Consider the following 19,859-nt stretch of genomic DNA (forward strand, 5'->3'; position numbering starts at 1 on the left):
TAAACATTAAGTATAAGACAGCATTGCTCCTAAGGTATTCCTGTTGAGAATAGGTAACCTGAACCTTCTTGTGAGGAAACATTAAATAAATACAAATTGAAGGACATTCTACTAAAGGTTTTTAAATACTACATTAACATGAAAACCACAAAAATACTGAGAAGCTATTCCAGATAAAGGAAACTAAAGAGACATGGGTCTGGGATTTATTTAAAAATTTTTTGTTTGTTATAAAGGAAGGCATTATTGGGACAATTGGAAAAATCTGAATAATAGTATTGTATTAATATTAATTTCCTGACTTAAAAAAACACACTGTAGCTATGTAAGAGACTCTCTTTGTTTTTAGGAAGTACATACTGGAGGAAGTATTTAGGGGTAAAAGGCTACAATGTCTGCAACTAACTGAAACAATTCAGAAAAATTATATTTGTGTGTATATATCAGAGAGGATAATACAAATGTGGTAAATGTTAACATTTGGGAATCTAGTTGAGGGTATATAAGAATTCTTTGTACTAATTTTGTAATTTTTCTATATATTTAAAGGTATTTCAACATAAAAATCATAAGGAAAAGAAAGTGTGAGAAAAATAGTAACATTTTTGCCTAGCTGATAAGTATTATTCGCCATTAAGAACGTTCCTGAGTGCCACCAGGTTGTGTAAGAGATGCTGTGATGAATCAGTGCCTAGCTTCTCCCTGCTTTTTATTTAATACATTGCTGTGTGGTCATATGATTAAATAATGCATTTGTAGTAATTAATAAAATAGAAATAATTTATCTACATGGTGTTGAGGAGCTTGGACTCTCACTCAGACCGCAGGTTTGTTATAAAGGCTGAACCGTTCACTAACTGAGAGACCTAGAAAAGTTACTTTGTGCTTCAGTTTCCTTATCTCTAAAATGAGATAATACAGCACCAACCTCAGAGGATTTTGTTAGGAGTTAATGAGGTAATGAGCAGAATGATTCCTGTAAGAGCTCAATAAACATTTGTTGTTTTTATAATTATAAAGTTATAAAATTGAATCATTTATTACAATTAAATAATTCTTGTCATCTGATTTAGACACACTTTACAGATTATGAGTTTCTGCTGGTATCTACTGATAATACATAATAATTTAAAATATATATCACGGTCAAATAAATTTAAGAAATCCTGGACTGTTTTATATTTCCCTCCTAATCACCTGTAGAATAGGGATAAAAGCATTTATATTGTTATTTCATAGAATAAAATATTTGAAAGGGTGGTAACATAAAAATGCAGTACAAATGTAAGATATTAATAAAGTAGTTTGTGTATATGATCGTCATCATCAGACTTTGATTTTTCTATGTCCAATAGTATATAAACCAACATATAAAGAACGGACACATTCGACCTCAGTTACTGACATGTTTTTCTTTTATTTTCCACAGATATTTTCATATTCCTTACTAATTCAGCTTCTTGGCTTTGCTTTCTCACCTAACACTGATTATGTAGTCTAATTTGATTATAATAATATTAAAAGAAAACATGAAATTCCTATGAAATACAGCAGATTGATACTTTTTTAACATTTAAATTTTTATATAGTTTGATGTATGTTAATAACAATTTTCTTACAGTTTTCTCTTTTATATCATTAGAATTTTGAGTGATCTTGAAACTGTTCTTGGTAGATAAAACACGAAATAGTGCTGTTTCTAAATTAAATGCATTTCTGACTCCTATCTGTACAAAATATTAGCATATTGATTAGTCAGATATGCAGATTGTTGTATCCATATTTTGTGGGCATTGGGCTATAAGCTATACATTTAGTATATTGGTCATTCATATTAAATATTTTCTAACTCCTATCCTCAACCTCTCATGTTTAACATTTAATCGGTTTTGAAAATATTATTACTGCAGTTCTTTGTACTTGGTGCTTTGATCTGGATCGTTGTCCTGCATACTCAAAAGATTAAGTGGCCTTGCAATAAGGATATTTTTAATTGTGATATTTTTAGCCTATGACTCAAGCTACATTTGAATGAGTGTCTATTCTAAGAGCCTGTACTTTGATTATGTTTCAATGTTATTGAATAGTTGCAGTTACAGTAATAAAAACACAATCTGTGTGAATATATCCAGTATTCTGTAGTGATGTTATTGCCTAAAGCAACACATTTCTTATCACATTAAAAACATTCATAACTTAAAAAAGGAAAATATGTCTAGAAGTGGTTGACTGTCTCTTTTGAAATCTATTTGCCTTTTTAAGAGCGTTGCGGTTTTGTTGGTTGTTTTATAAAAGCACGATTCTGCAAGATACTGAAAAAAGTGCTGATTACGCTGGAAATAAACTCACTAGCGTATTTTAACAGTCATCTTTCGGTTAAAGTTCCAGTCGAAATGTTCCTTAATATTATAAATTGTAGTTGCATTATCATTTGGAAGGATTCTTGGAGGCCATCCAGTGTGGGTTCCCCTGTTACGCTTAGAAGAGTCTGCTTCTTCGTACGCCTACAGACAGGGCTAGCCCTGGAGCCTCTCGGGGACCCTTCCAATGTTCCGTCCCTCCTGAGGCAGTGCATTCTCATGTCAAACATTCTCACTAGAAAATTGTTCCTTCTAATAAAAGGAAATAAAGATGTTTCACCTAACACACTGGTTATAAAGTCTAATTTGATTGTAATACTATTAGAAGAAAACATGAAATTCCTATCAAATATAGGTGATGACAGTTTTTTAACATGACTTTTATTATAATGTATGAAATGTTTGTTTGAGAAACACATACTGTGGAAATATATACTTTTCCCTCCTTGTCTAGTTGATTACTTAGAGATAATTGCCTATAAAACTTGGGTGTATATCCTTTCCAAGATTTGCTGTGCTTGTGCAAACACATGTTTGCCAGTGCCTGTATTTTATAACCACTTTAGGTCTTTGCTGTCATTTGCTAAACATAGGTTTATGATTTGTAAGGATGTATTGAGTGCATGACGTTGAATCGGTATTTATGAGTAATCACACCTATGGGCTGGCAGGTGGTTACATCCACTGTTGAGCTCATTTCCTAATTGCCTCTGTAAAAGGATGTTACCGTCATCTTTAGGAACACAGTAACTGCCAAAATAAAAGCCTTATTTTAACTAAGGTATCCAGTAGATGTCTGTGTATTTAATGTGAAAGATTATTTATGGTTAAGATGAGTAAATGCGTAAATATCAGGAAAATGGCTTAGTAAAATGTCAAGTAGAATTATTTTAGCATAAGTCTATTTATAGTTCACATTTCCTGGTTAGTCTTAAACTCAAAGGTGATATGTTTAAAGAAAAAAGAAAAACACAGTGATTGGTGTAGCATCTGAGTGGGAAAACTTCCAGTAGGATAAAAGTCTGACAGTTTCAGTCATCCTAGGAATTATTTATTTTAAGGTGTAGTAGTTAGAAGCATGGATTCTGACGCCATAAAACCTGGCTTTGAACCCCAGCGGTTCCGCTCACTAGCTGTGTGTTAGGCAAGTTAGTTACCTTTGTATCTGTTTCTTTATCTATTAAAAGGATTGAGATGAATATCAAATGGTTTAATATTTATGAAGCATTTAGAGGATTGCCTGGTTCATAGTGTTATGTAACTGCTTGATGATATTGCTGTTATTATATATATTTAAAAGGAATTATTCATAATTATAAAATTGTTTAAAAAAGGGCAGCAAAATACTTTTTTCTTTTCAGTGTTAGAAAACTAAAAGACCAGTTAATCAAAAAAGGCACATACCGTTTCTCATGTTGTAGAACTATTAGAAAACCTACATCAGTCAGTATTTTTCTTTTCTGTGGAAAATATTAGGTTAGTACAAAAGTAATTGAGGTTTAAAAGGTTAAAAAAAAAAAAAATTGCAAAAACCGCAATTACTTTTGCACCAACCTAATAAAACTAGAGCGTAACTTGAATTGCTAAAAGTAACATTGGTGTCAATCACTAGGCTTTCTGTTTGTCTTTCTGTGTTTCCTTTAGTCACAGAATTTTATAATTTAAAGTATAGAGAAAGGCTTTTGGAATTAGCATTTCAACTTTTTCTGGGTACTTACATAGTGTATTAGTTATCTGTTGCTGTATGACAATTCCAAAACAGTTGCTTCACAACCAATGATTTGTTACTTTTCATGATTCTGCGGGCTGAGGGGTTCCTCTGTTTTACGTGGAACATTTTGTTTCCTAGCAGTTTTTATCGTGGAGCAGAAAAACTGCAGAAATTTGTTTCCAGAACATTTTCTTTAAATGAGATAATGTATTAAAAGTTATTTCCATGATGGCTGGTCGATTGTTAAAGCTTATTAAATTGTGTTTGTTTTTATTATGTAGTTAAAACTTTTTGGTTGTCCCAAATGCAAAGTGGCTAGCATGTAAAAATCTCTTGGTTGATACCTGTTTAGTTCATGTATTTGATTTAACAAGGATATTTTTAGCATTCCTGAATGAATGAATGAGTGCTAATAACTTCTGGTAGTTAATCAATTCATTGAACAAATAATGATTGAGTGCCTATTATGTGTCAGGCAGTGTTCTCAGTGCTGGGAAAATAGCATTGAAAGCATTGAAAAAATTCCTGATGGAATTTTTATTCTAGTGGGGGAGAGGAGAAACAATAAGTAAACATCGTGTGTGTGTGTGTGTGTGTGTGTGTGTGTGTGTGTGTGTGTGTATCAGTTGGTAACACGTGCTATAGAGAACAATAAAGCAAGAAAAAGATACGTGTATGTGTTGGTGCAGGTACTTACCTTTCTATTTAAGGTGATCAGGGAAGGCTTTTCTAATACGATCTTTGAGCAGAAACACAAAGTAAGAGTGAAGGAATCAAGTCCTGCTGTTCCCTCTCCCTGGAACCTTCTTCTAGATAAGTGTAAAGATTTTGAGGCAGGAACTATGGTTAGAAACAGTAAGGAGGCCAGTGTGGGTGGAGAATAGCAAGCAAGTGGGCTAATGGTAGGAAATTTTAAATGTAACTGAGGGCTGAATCATATAGGACCTTGTAGCTGATTGTAAGGAATTTGACTTTATGATAGGAAGCTATTGGGGATTTTGAGGAGAAGAACGATGTGGTCTGATTTGTATATCATTAAATGGATCCCTCTGGCTGCTAAGTTGAGACTAGATGGTAGAGGACAAGGTCAGAAGCAAGAGCAGTGAGGAAGGTCTGCTGTAATCCAGAAGAGAGATGAGGGTGGCTTGGATCAGGGTGGTAGCAGGAAAGGTGGAGCAAAGGAGTCAAATTCTGGATCTACTTTGAGGATAGAGTCAATGGGATTTGCTGATAGATGTGGGAAGTGAGAGAAAGGGAAGAGTCAAATTTTATTCTCCCCACTTATGGGCCTGAGAAACTAACTAGCAGGATAGAGTTGTCATTTCCTGAGATGGGAAGGCTGGGGGAGTAGGCGGTTGGGGGCAGTTGGGAATTAGGAGGTGTTTTTTGAACATGACCAGTTTGAGATATCTAATAGACACTCAAGAAGAGATGTTGAGCAGGTAGGTGGATACATAAATCTGGAGTTAAGGAGAGAAGTCTGGATTAGAGCTGTACTTTGGGGAGTCTTTTGAATAGAGGTGGTATGTATTTGAAACTTTGTGATTTGATAAGATCACTTAAGGAAAGCAAAAGGAGATAGAGATGATGGATATCCAAAGACAGCCTTGAGGCACTCCACAATTTTATATTGTGGAACTGAAATGGAACTAGAATGGAATTTGAGAAGGTAGTGCCAGTGAGGTAAAGAGGAGAACAAAGAGTGGGGTTGCAAGTCAAATGCAGTGTTTAAAGCAGGAGAGCATAATCAGCTGTGTCAAACGCTGCAAGTCAAGTAAATGGAGGATGTGGCAACGCAGGGCTGATGGTGACCTTGATGAGAGCTCTTTCGGTGGAATGATGGGGTAATGAAAGCCCGATCTGAGAGAGTTCAAGACAGAATTGGACGCATCTTTTCTAAACAATGCTTTCAAGAAGGACTGGAACAGAGAAAGGAGTGATGGCTGAAGGTGAGTGTATAAACAAGAGGTTTTTGGTGTGTTTTTTCCCCTCAAGATGGGAGATGTGGGATAATCCTATTAGAGAGAGACACTGGTGATGAGAGACGGTGGGAAATTGCTAATGTGCTTAAGGAAGTGAACACGGATGCCGCTCTGACAGATGCAAGTGGGCTAGTCCATGTGGTGAGAGTGTAGACGTTTCTTTCAAATTACATGGTGGTTATATGTTGTTTTGTTTTTGTTTTTTTGTTTTTTTCAGTAAAGTAGGATGCAAGGAAAACAGGAATGAGGATGGAGGAGGAAGTGGTTTGAGAAGAGAGGTGTGAATTAGGAAAGTGGGAGTATGAATAAATTAGGGGAATGTATGTACGGTTTTACATTTTACATACATTCTTTTATGTAGTCCTTTAGATAATCTTTAGATTATATAAGGTCGGTAAAACACCATTTAAAAAATGAAAATACTAAGGCTCAGTTAAATTACTTGCTATTAGAGGGAGAGCTAGGTATCTACTCCTGAGTGTTTAAAATCTAACTCTATTTAGATGGTTTTCATTATTCAAAATCAGTGCTTCCTTACCAGACTCCAAGATTTGTCTTCCCAGAGCTTTTCTGCATAGATTTCCAATGTTTAGGTACCAGTACAGCATGAAACTTACCCAAAGGGTACTGCCCCACAACCCATGCTCTTTAATACTGGATCGCCAGTATATGGCAAGAGGTTCTACTGTTTTCTTTTAGTGCCCTAAAGGTTTGAGAAAGGCATAGCACAAGATTAACTGAATCGTACAGCCTGCTTCATTGAACAAAGTAGAAAAATCAGTAGTTCTTTTAACATTAGTGCCCTCTTTTCCCTTTTGGGTATATATTCCATCAAAGGCATTTTCTTTCTGTACCAGCTAGTTCTGTCTGAGGCAATACATGCTTGTTTTCGGTGTATAGCCTTTCTGTTCTGACCTTTTTCAGCCTGGAGTATATTTTCTTGCTCAGTAGCCTGGTGAGCTGACATTAGCTCTGTTGGTTAACTTCTCATTTTTCGTAATAGCCAAAAGGGGGAAACAACCTAAATGTCCATTACCTGATGAACAGATAAGTAAATGTGGTCTATCCATACAGGGGAGTGCTATTCAGCAATAAAAGGACAATGAAGTGCTGATACAAGCCACTGCATGCCAAGAAGCCAGTCGCAGAAGACCACATATTGTATGATTCCATTTGTATGAAATGTCCCAAATAGACAAATCCAAAGAGGCAGAAAGAAGATTTGTGGTGATCTAGGGATGGAGGAGTTTGGGACAAATGAGGAGTGACTGCTGAAGGTCTCTTTGGGGGCTAATAAGAATGTTCTAAAATTGATTGTGGTAATGGTTGCACAATTCCGTGAATATAGTAAAAACCATTGAATTTTACCATTTCAGTGGGTGTATTGGATGTTATCTGAACTATATCTTAATAAAACTGTTACTTAAAAAAAATGCCTTCTGCATTTTTCTCTACCTCAGAGTGGACTGCCCTCATTTTAGTATTTTTATCTTTATTGAATTTACATTTATATAAGTTTTCCAAGTTTGTGCTGCATTTCTCTGGTACCTTATTGTCAAAAGTAGAGAGAAGCAGGTAGATATGTATTTGTATAGCGTTATCATCAAAAGAGCCTAGATGGCTGCAACTTTCAGTCCTACTGAGTGACGTTACTTGAGAGAATCATCAGCTTTGTCATTTCAGAAGTTACTTGATCAGTGTCCTAGACCTGGGTTGTTCTGTCACTAGAGTCACAAAAGGCTGAAGTATATCAGCATTATGCTGAGAATTTACATCGGCCTAACCATTATATCCTCTGTATATAGAAGGAACCATATTATGATCAACATTTTCTTGATGGCTATGAAATAATCACGAGTGCGTAGTTTAATGGCTTTTGCAGTGATAACCTAAGGTATCTATCTCTATTATAAGAATATAATTATTGCTAGAATTGGACATACTGAACTCCTGAACTGAGATACCCTTTTTCCTAACAGGGCTGAGGTTCTTCTGTCAGTAATTGAATTTTCATCTTTAAAAAACATATAAAAATTAAATAAATCAAATAAAATGTTCCATTAATAATTATCTTCTTTATGAGTGACAATATTTCACTGTGTTCTTATTTGAAGCATCTACTGCCAACATTCTCTGCTGGTGTCTAGCAAAAGTCCTGTAAACCATCCTTAAAAAATTTTTTTTCCAGCTTACCCGTTTTACTCTTTATTTTATATCATGTTTCAAGGTTTTAGAGAAGTAGAAAAGATTTGGTCTTAATATATATTGACATATTTTATTAAAAGCACATGGCAGAAAAAAGAGTGAAACATGGCATTTAAGGTAGAGATTTCTTTTGTTAGCATCTAACCAAAATTTTTGAGTGTGTCTGTGGCTTTGACACTTGCTTTCTCATTGTGGTAGAGTAGAAAACAACATTTTAGTCATACCCTCCATTCAATAGACATGTTCAACGTGTGCCTTTCCTGCTCTACAGAAGTACAAATGACGTCTATTCCCTGCCATATCCTTAGCATCGCCACGTTTTAGTGCTCAGAAGGGACTGAAGGTAAATTAAGAAGTGGGAGAGAGCTTCCTTTAGGAGTAGAACAGAACATTTATTTTAAGAGTGGTCCACAAATCAGAATCCCTGCTATGATCATTTTTATACAAAAGTACATTTAGCCCAGGGGAAGAACTTGAGAGCCAATTAAGATGTAACAAAAAAAACTAAGCTGATATATGCATATATTATTCTTCCTCGCATAGTTTAATTTTTAAAGTTTATTGTATTGTAAGATTGGCTGGTAGAACTCTGACATCTCTGGCAGTTTCATCTAGATTATAAGTGCTTTAAGGTATAGCCTCCCCACCTTTTACCTGTAATGATACACACAGAAAAAATGATATTTTATGGCATACTATGGTAAACTAGAGAGAAGTTTGAATGAGACTTGGTGAAGAAATTTATAGCATTTTCTTTGTAATGTGTGTATCTCTCTCTCTCTCTCTCTCTCTCTCTCTCTCTCTCTCTCTCTCTCTATCTATATATATTATAAAATGAAATAAAATTTTGGGGAAGATAATGGTGGCAGCCATGGAATTGACCCTTGAAGAGAGAACCTCCTTCGAGGAGCACGGTGGCCTCAGAGCCTCCAGCTGTTGCACCTTCATATGTGTGTCAGTGCTCAGGCAGAGGCCACACTTCCTCTGGGCTGTTCCCAGCCAGTGACCAAACAAAGCAGGTGTGCTAGAGCTGGGCTGTTCTTGCTTGATGGGAGAACTCTTCTAACAGGTCATTTTTGCTTAGGGACTCCCCATTGGCCCAGCCAAGACTTTCTCATAGCATCGCTGCAATTGGAGCTTCTTTCTACCCAATTCTTCTTTGCCTCTCTTTCACAGGTATCAGCACAGTCAAGGTCTGGGGACTCTCTTCACCTTCTCCTGCTTCCTCTTCCTGTATCCTTCACAGGCATTCCCCCCAAGAAATTTCTTGTACGTCTAATCTGTTTCTCACAGGATCTGAACTGACTCAATGATACATAAGGCATTTTTATAAAGCTTCCAGTAAAAATTCTTTCATATTTTAAAATGAGCAGTTTGAATTTGCTTCCATGAATATAACTTTTATATCTTAGGTTTTATGTTCAAAGTGCTTTATTCAGTTACTGGTTAAGGTTTTGAAAAGATACGTCCACATTCTTGTCACTATCATTTAGAAACTTGGCTCATTTATTAAATGGTAGCAAATGGCAGAAGGAATTCATCACTCTTAGTCCAACTGACAGAAACCCCTTTCTTATTGTTAACCAGTTCAGATAATTTCAGTCTCTTTATTATTTTTTTATTTTGTTTTTCCCCTTCTTCCGCCTCCCTCCTCCCCACTCTGGTTCAAGCTGTTGTTTCTCAGTCTAGTTGTGTAGGACACAACTCCCTGGCCCCTGGCCCATGCTGGTGCAGTCGGTCACTGCTGGTCACTCAAGGTGGCCACCCGCCTGTCCTGGCAGCCCATAGCAGCCCACGCCAACCTCCGCAGCAGTGCAGCTGCAGGGAGAGCTGTTGTTCACAATCTTAGCTGTAGAGGGTGCAGCTCACTGAGCCATGTGGGAATTGAACCAGTGACCTCTGTTAGGAGTGCGATGCTCCAACCACCTGAGCCACTGGGCCGGCCCCATTTCAGCCTCTTTAAATTGTATGTTCTAGTCTTATTATTATGTTACTTTTCTTTCATTGCCAAATGTGATGTTGAAGTTTTCTGAATAGACAATTTCAAATTCCATGAATTTTTCTTGTTAAATATTTCAAAATAAAGCTTTCAAGCAAAGCTATAGCTCTATTAGTCTTAATAATTTTTTAGGATTCAAATTAGTTCATGATTAAACATCACTAGTGAATCCCTTTGTACTCCATACTTTTGAAATTAACTGCCTTTTTGCTTTGAATCTTTTTTAGCGTAGGTTAACATATACCCTTTATAAACTCTTGTGCCATTTCTTTCTTTCTGCCTAGACTTCTATACTTCAAGACCTAGTTCAAACCCAGACTTTACTCTGATGCTTTCCTTTGTGTTATCCAACCTGTGTTGGAATGACTTATTTGAGAAATATTTAATGAGTACATATTCTCTGCTTCGTGCATATACAACAGTGAACAAAAATAAGATCTGTGCATTCTTTTGTACCATGTTGTGAATATATAAGATTGATAACAGTATAACTTATCTTTTTTCCTCTTTCTACAGCAAATTTAGCATTTGACTATACCTGAATATAATTCATGTGTATATCTCTACATAAACACTTATTATTATTTTGTCAAAAGAATGAAAGCCTTTTATACCAATGTTTTAAAGATCTTTTATGCCTCAAAGCATCTCCCCGCTTATTTGTTTTTAACAAATGCTTGTGGATTAAGGGTCCATTGAATCGTAAGTGTTAATTATAGCAGAGATGGCCAGGAGTAGAAGAGTCACTGGGCAGATCCCAAATCTGTGGTAGAAAACAACTAGTTTATTATCCCCGAACTTACTCTGATCAGAAGCACTGTAGGGAGGAGATGGAACCGTCTTCTCATTGGTCTAACTACTTGAGTCTAGGGCTTTGGTTCTAATCCTTGGCCGTGTATTGGATTCACCCCTGGAGCTTAAAAAAAATATCAACACCTAAATCCTAACCCCAGAGTTTCTGATTTAATTAATATGGGTGTGACCAGGACCAAAAGGGATTGTAATGTGCAGCCAAGATTGGGAGCCACTGCCTTAGGTGATGACAATCAGCAGCCCCAGTTAAAGAAATTAGCAGAAGGTTTATTTTGTGTAACTGTATGTTGTATGTATACGGAGAGAACCTAGGAACAGTGCCACTTCAGTGGTAATAAGGACCCATAACTCATCGAGGGAATTCCGACTGGTAAAGTCTTGGAAAATTAGAGAATCAAATATAGTAACAGATTATACTCATCGAATAAAATAGGACTCTGTTTATCTGTACTCAGATAGGTAAATAAATGAATAAGTTGAAAGTTTTATAAGGAAAGGATTATTCATGTAGTCTCAAATTGAAACACCACGAAATACTTAATTACAAAGGGGAAAGGAGGTAAAAAAATAGTGGTGATATCTGTCCGACACCACATGAATCACGGAATCAGTATTGGACCAAATCAAAATTATATGCCACCTGATAGTGTCAAATGAGAAAACATCACTTCTGTAATATTCCTCTTAAAGATTTATAACCTGGGTATAATTGAAAAAAAACATCAGACAAACCCACACTGAGGGACATGTAACTGACCTATAACATCTTAGCCAAGGTCATAGAAAGCAAAGAGAGACTTGAACTATTCCATATTGAAAAAGACTGACAGATATAAGACAACTAAATGCAGTGCATAATTCTGAATTGGATTCTTTTGCCATAAAGGACAATATTACATATGGCCAAATTGTGACTCTGAGGCTTAGATGTAGAGATGCATTTATTTCCTGATTTTGATGATTGTTTTGTGGTTATGTAGGAGAGTGTTCTTGTTTGTCGGAAATACAAAGTATACAGTTATTTGGCAAATTAGGCAAATTATTCTCAAGTGGTTCAGGAAAAAAATTCCTTGTACTATCCTTGCAACTTCTCTGTAAATTTGAGATTTTTAAAAAAAATAGAAAATACACATTCATGCCCACACAAATCTAGTATAGTTATGATTGTATGACTTACTTTGGAATTACACAGCTATACATGGAGACTCTCATAGAAGGTTAATCTTATGGGAAACTCATGAGAAGTAGCAATAGTTTATCTGGGATTGATATTGTTCATGGAATACGTTTTCCAAATAAAGCCCTTTAAGTGCTAAAATGCTTCTAACTGTTTTGATATAAACTATACTTTTCTGCTTTTTAAAGCAGAATCCATTGAACTTGGTCTTGTCTCTTTTGGATGACTAATGGCCCTAATTATGTGAATATGTGATACTGTGTTCTGAAATGTTATCTAGGTCTAGATCCACTTCTAGCCTTTAGGGTTTTATTTTGTTTTGGTCTTACCTCTCATTGTCTGGTTTTCAGTTCTGTTGATGTCATAGTGCATGTATTTAATAATTTACCAATTCTTTTTCTAATACATTATTTCTAATCTGCTATAATCTCAAAAACAAGTCTATGCTTTTCCTTTTTTAATGTTATGTTAATAAAACTCTGTGAGGGTTAAGTATAGAGATTTCATCATAACAATGTACTTTTAGCACCTTTTAAAAGCTTAATTCAGGATTATGGCTAGGTTTCAAAGAGTGCAAGAGTTACTACTATAAATAGAAGGTTATTTCTCTGTCATTTTACTAACTTTTCTTAGAATGTCAGATGAAATCAGATAATTCTAAAGGAAAAACCACTCTGATTTTTTTTATTTTTTTTATTTCAGAGCTCCAGAAATTATATTGGGGTTGCCATTTTGTGAAGCCATAGACATGTGGTCACTTGGATGCGTGATTGCAGAATTATTCCTTGGATGGCCGCTCTACCCAGGAGCCTTGGAGTATGACCAGGTAACAGAACTGTTATGATAAACTAGTAGCATTGGTAGATTGTAAAGAAAAATAATAGACTTATAGTAATGCATTTCTTTTCAGTATATAGAATACATGTGAAAATCTTTTAAAAATAAAATTGCAAAATCTGAGATTTTGTGGATTTTAAATTCAAGACCTCAAAACTGTATTCGATTTTTAAAAACTCTTTAAAACCAGTTTTGTAAAACTCTTGGGAGAATTTTTTGTATCATTTTTATGCTCTAGACAAAGTTAAGGGCTGGACTGTGTCCATTTAAATAATAGTGCTTTGCCCAGATGACAAACTTTGTTGTTGGATGAAATGTCAGCCTCTTACCAAGGAATAAAAGGCATCATTTAACTACTGGTCTTAAATGCACAACCATTATTGGTCGTAAGTACCTCAGTCACCTGAACCCTTTTTAGTAGTTTCAGCTGTTTTTCGATCTTAAGTACCTCAGTCACCTGAACCTTCTGTAGTAGTTTTAGGTGCTAAAGTCTAGTTTAACATTATTTAAATAATTCTCAGTAGAATCTGCAAATTACCTCATTAAACACTTTTCATAATAATTTTTCAGGTATGTTCATTAGCTTCTCTAAGCTTTTAGACAGTGTTGCTTGCTGTTTTCTTGATTTTTATTTCTTTTATGTATTTTTAAATTTTTATAAGAGTTTATTTGAGCCAAACTGACAGTGTATGATGGGGAACAAGATCTCAAATGCTCCCCTATTTTCTTGATTTTCACTGTCAACATTCTTTTTTGGAGTAGTTCTTGCCTTTTTCACTATGATTTGAAAGAGTTTCATAACATCCCCCTTGGTAGAGAGATGTATGCTCAACTCATTTTAATGGAAATTGTTAGTCAAAATGGTTACCTTAATTTTATTTTTCTGTAATTGACTTATAGTGGATAAATATTTTTATTTAAATGATACACAATTTAACTTTTAGGCATAAAGAAATAGAAAATAGGACATTTTGAAACACACATGTTATAATTATAACAAGAAAATGTGTCTTATTTCTGATTTTCAAGACTTAGCTTTCTCTATCAAAAGGGATATGAGAGGTAGTTAATTTGGTAACATAAATGTTGCTGAGATGACTCTAAAAATTATTTAATATTCATTATTAGATTAGATGTAATTATTAACGCCAATCTCTTATCTTCTTCCAATGAGTTTCTACCCATAAACCATTTTTTAAGGCCAGATTTCCTATATTCTCTACCCCATCCATTCAGCATGCCTCGTAAAAGACAGTTTCTGTAACATTTTCCATACGTACTAGCTTCCGTCAGCTTTTTTGATGCAGATGCTAAACTGTTGCTGGTTTTGAAAAGAGTTGATGATCTAGTTGGAGAGTCCCATAATTCTTAGCTGCTGAGGTACTGAGGTGCCAATCAAATGCTAGATCTAGCCTTTTGCTTTGTAGATACAATTGATGACTACTCGACAGGACACCATATGGTGACAGTTCGGTTGATTTGCTATCATACTCTGGATTTGGACTTCACAATTGTAGTTTCAGACAGTTGATGTTAGTACGAAGTGGACCCTAGTCACTGCCCCTCCCAGTTTTACAAAGGAGAAAACTGAGGCCCTGGAAAATGAAATGACTTTCAAAAGTAACGATGGTAATTTAAGACAAAGAAAGACTCAACCAACACTCAGTTTTTCTAAATTCTATAATAGAATTTAAACTGTTAATTGGATCCAGATTAACAATATTTTCATAGTGTATATCACTTTAATTCCAAGGGGGTACAGTAGTTGAATGAAGTTATGGACACAAAGCATCGATAGTTGCACAGTTATCAATTCAGTGTTTTAAAACTTATTATTATTATTTTTTAAAGATTTTATTGGGGAAGGGGAATAGGACTTTATTGGAGAACAGTGTGTACTTCCAGGATTTTTTCCAGGTCAAGTTGTTGTCCTTTCAGACTTAGTTGTGGAGGGCGCAGCTCAGCTCCAGGTCCAGTTGCCATTGTTAGTTGCAGGGGGCGCAGTCCACCATCCCTTGTGTGAGTGGAACTTGTGACCTTGTGGTTGAGAGGACGCACTCCAACCAACTGAGCCATCGGGGAGCTCAGCGGCAGCTCAGCTCAAGGTGCTGTGTTCAATCTTAGTTGCAGGGGGTGGAGCCCACCATTCCTTGTGTGACTCGAGGAATCAAACTGGCAACCTTGTGGTTGAGAGCCCACTGGCCCATATGGGAATCAAACCAGCAGCCTTCAGCGTTAGGAGCACGGAGCTCTAACCGCCTGAGCCACGGGGCCAGTCCAAAACTTATTTTTTAAAATATATGAATGCAAACAAAAAGGAATGATGGTGTGAATACCTTTATTTTGGTTCCAGTCTTATACTTTATATTTATTTTCAAATATGGTGTTTGCTATATAGATTTTTATAAATGTCTCTTTTCAAGATGCAGGAGCTCCTTTCTGTTTCTAATTTTCAAGGTTTTTTAATCCAAAATTGGTTTTGGACTCTCAGATGCTTTTTTGCATCTATTAAAATGTTCACTTCCTTTTTTTTTTTTTTTTTTTTGGTTGTTTTTTACTTTATTAATGTAGTTGAATTTCATAATTTTCTCCAACTCCCGTGATTATGACCATCTGATTAGGATGTGAAAGGGCCACCAATAGGGTTATCTGTTATGTGTTCCTATTCTAATCATCAGCTGCTCTGATATACTTGGATACCCATTTGGGGTGTTTTTGCTACTTCACATTTTAACGTATTTTTTTGCCTTATAGTTGCAGTACAGTGGGCAATAGTAATTTTACTGATTAGTACTTTTTGAGCTCTTATGTGCCAGGAACTGTTCTTAATACTTTACATCAACTCGTCAATGCTCACAACACCCTATAAGGTACATGCTACTAGTGCCACGTTTTTACAAATGAGGAAACCGTGTTGTGGATATGTCTTATATCTAACCTTTATTTAACCTTCTAATGCAGTATCGGTTTTTTTCAAAAAAGGTGAAAAAGAATTAACAGTAGATCTATAATTATTATATACTTACAAGCCAAATTTGAGTCAGCAGGAAAAAATATTCAGATTATTTTAATTCTTCATTATGGGGTTTGTGTTCTAGCCCTTTAATCATCTTACATCTCTTAAAGACTTTCCAAGGCAATTTCCTGTTTGAATTTTGTATTCTACAACTAGGCTCTGACCATGTTGAGAATTTGTCACATGTTTATTTTCGCATACATGCATTTCATTTCAATTTGTATACAAATATATTTAGTGTGCATGTTTAGAGAAGGCTGCCCTGTGAATTGGTACTGTACTTGGATCCCTTTCTGTATTAATTGCAGATGTGCTTATTATTAGTGTTATCTATACTGGATTTAACTTATATTTACTAGGGAAATATAAAAAATATTCTAGGGAATTTAGTAATATTTTTTATGGATGGATGGACAGACAGTATTTACTTGGTAAATGTTTATTGTTCTCACAAAATGTTTGTTGGAGTTTAGATAGAATCTTATCTAGAACAACTGAAAGTTTGAATGTATATTCAAATTACTACACTTGGTTAATTTCAAATCATATCTTAATAAAGTTCACTATTTCAACTCCGGTGGTGGTGGGAATCTTTAAAGAATTCTGTATTGTCAAGTATTGGAGTTGCAAAGAGACCTTCTGTTTTTGTGTGGACTATAAAAAAAATCCAAGAATGGAGCTACAATATTGGATTTTTGTGAAATCTGGAGTGGGCGATGCTTTTGGATTCAAGACAGTGCTAGAAAAATTAGTAGACATTGGTAGAACTTCAGTGTGATGCTGGATAATACGTGTGACTTCTCTGCTCTTTAGGTGCTTTTATCTGTTCTGATTGTAACTTGCTACTCAGAATTTCTGCTCACTCTTAACTTTGGTTAGGCGAACATGGCCATCAGACTTCAGCTCTACGTTATCTCTCTTCAGCTCATCCCCAAACAGAAATTGGTATTTGTTAGTTTACATTCCTGATAGTGTAAATCTGATTTGCTTAGATTATTTCTAGTTGAGTTCACAAGGCGAATTTATGAATTAATTGCTTCTGAGTCAGATTCCTGTCCTTCACTCACTGGGGACACAGGAGGCAAAGGGTGGTGGCATATATTAGAGGTTACACATGGGAAAGTTTCTCCTTAAATGATTGGGCAGGTATTATGACTTAAAATAAACTTAGAAATTCATTTGACACTTTTTTCTTTTGTCAGTACCATATCAACTGCTTAGGTACATTAATTGCTGTATTCTCTGTGCTCTCTTAGTACTATTTTCTTTTTCATAATGGCACTTCCTAGTTTAATTACAGAATATGTGCTTAAATATTTATTCTATCGACTTAAATACTTTTGAAGATTGACACCATATTTTACTCATTTGCATATCAGTAGGATCTGACACATAATAAATGTTTTGTGTATGTTTGTTGAAATTGAATTGTTGAATGCCTTTCCTACCATCTAAGAGACTCTGTGCAGCATCTAAGTACTGTGCTCTTACTACTATTCTCTTCCATTTTCCATTTCCACGAAACAAGAAACTCAGCCACTTGGGGGATGTGAGGTGAGGGGAAAACACCGCACTCTAATGAAATGAGACTCATTTGTAAGGTGGAGATTTTAGTTAACATTTCATCTAAAATTGGGGATACAAATATCAATGAACAAAATCTATTGATAAGAGGCTCGCAGTCGAGTACGGAAAGCAGACATATTAAAAATAATTGTAATATCATGTTATAAATGCATTAAAATTGTTAAGTTCTAGGTGCGATGGTAGCACAGAGGAAAGTGATCACCTCTATTTGGATTGGTTAGGCATAATTTTACAGAGGAGGAGTTCTTGAACTGAGTCTTGAAGAAGAAATAGTAAAAGTTTGTCTCATGGTTTTGGTGAAGTGGGGCAGGATGCGCAGGGACATTGATCAGTAGGAGTTAGAGCGCAATCTAGGCAAGAGAAACTAGCCCACGCAAAGTTGAGCGTGGTGCTAGATGGGGCCGGACTACCGGAGTGTGTACGAGGGGGAAGAGATAAAGCTGGAGGGCCAGTGTGCCCTGATTAGAAGTCTAGAATCGATCCTATAGGCAGTAATTTTATACAGAGGACTAACAGTCAAATTTGCATTTTTTCAAAATCGCTGTTAGCAGTGTGAATAATGAATTTTGGGTGAGTAGATGGGGTCATTAGGGCAGCAGGTATACTAATTAGGAGGCTTGTGAGATGGTATAACTCAGAATTGAGGAAGACCTGAAATAAGGATGGAGAGGACGGACAGGAATGAAAAATACTAGTGAGGTACAATTGTTAGGGTTTTGGATTTTTGGATGTTGCAGGGAGGGTGATGAGGGAAAGGTGCTTGTCTGGCATAACTTTCAGGCTTTGATTTGAGTGTTTGGTCTTGCCATTCATTACTAAGGGAATGACAGGAGGATTAGCAGATTTAAGGGAAAATCAGTTTAGGATATGTTCACTTTGAGGTGCCTAAAGGCCACCCAGGTGCAGAGTTTCAGTAAGCAGTTGGATCTATAGCTCCCGAGTTAGAGATAAATATTTAAATACAGATTTAGAGATAAAACTATGGGCACTTGGGGCTTTTGGAGGGAAAAAAGGCAGATACAACACCAGAACACAATGTCATATAAAAAACAAATGGAGGGAGGCGTTGAAAGTGTCAAGAAGTAGGAAGAGAACCAGAAAAAACAATGTTGTGGAAATGGAAGGAACAGAGTTTTTAAGTAAAAAGAGAATAGCCAATAGTATCATGGTAAAATAAGGATTAATATGTGACTATTAAATGGTGTCAGTTATTTACAGGCTATACTTACCTTAGTATCATGTCATGGCATTCATGGCAGTGATAGTAAACTCCAGATTGTAGTGTGTTGAGGTGAGAATGGGAAGTAGAATATAGGCTACTATTTTAAGACTTTTTTTTTTTTAATTTTTATAAGAGTTTATTTGAGCCAAACTAACGACATATGCCGGGGAGCAAGATCTCAGATGCTCCCTTAAGACCCTTAACTGAGAAAAGTTTTAAATAGTTAAGGGCAATTTTTCTTTTGAGGATAGAAGGTATTAAACATTTTTGTAGATTGAAGTAAAACATCTCATAGAGAGGTAGAAATGGAAGATGCAGGAGAGGATGGGTTAATTGATAGAGCAGAATAATTTAGGTTTAAAAAAAAAAAGAACCCTGTGTTCTCACACACAGTTGAGAGGAATTAAGCCTCTGTTTATTCCCTGTGCTGCCCAGTCATGAAGTTGGGGAAGAGATATTTGAGAGCCTACTGTGTATCAGACATTGTCATGGGTGTATATGAAAACAAACAAAACAAAGTCCTTCTCTTCGTGAAACTTCCATTCTAATGGAGAGTGGGGTAATAAAATAGAAAGTAAACATACAGAATATCAGTTGTTAAAAAGCTTGGGGGAGAAAAATACAACCGAGTATAAGGAAGAGAAAGGCTCCTGGGGTACTGAAGAGGGGAGAGCTCATTGTTATTTATTGGTAGGTCATGGGAGGCCTCATGAATAAGGTGACATTTGAGCTGCGAGCTGAAGGAAGTGAAAGATGAGCCATACAGATGCCTGGGCTAAGAGTGTTCCAAGCCAAAGGATATTAAGCTCAGAGGCCCTGAGGCTGGAACTTTTCAGTATTTTCCTGAGCGTGCTCATCTATACCTGCGTCTCTTCCTCTCTGCCTCACCCATGCCAGTGACAGATGTGTCCCCGCCAATGCTCCCACAGTCAGAATTCACCAGATCTTTA

At 35.9% G+C, this 19,859-nt stretch overlaps 1 protein-coding gene across 6 annotated transcripts in view; it reads left to right on the top strand.

Annotated features, from left to right (window-relative positions):
- HIPK3 (homeodomain interacting protein kinase 3) overlaps positions 1-19,859 on the top strand; it is a 96,063-nt gene that overhangs the window by 62,630 nt on the left and 13,574 nt on the right. For all 6 annotated transcript variants that reach the window (XM_019738533.2, XM_019738539.2, XM_019738537.2 and 3 more), the window contains exon 3: positions 12,950-13,073. In XM_019738533.2, the coding sequence (XP_019594092.1) occupies positions 12,950-13,073 (124 nt within the window). The remainder of the gene's footprint in view (positions 1-12,949; positions 13,074-19,859) is intronic.

This window comes from Rhinolophus sinicus, linkage group LG06 (assembly GCF_036562045.2).
Source record: "Rhinolophus sinicus isolate RSC01 linkage group LG06, ASM3656204v1, whole genome shotgun sequence".
Classification (NCBI taxonomy): domain Eukaryota; kingdom Metazoa; phylum Chordata; class Mammalia; order Chiroptera; family Rhinolophidae; genus Rhinolophus; species Rhinolophus sinicus.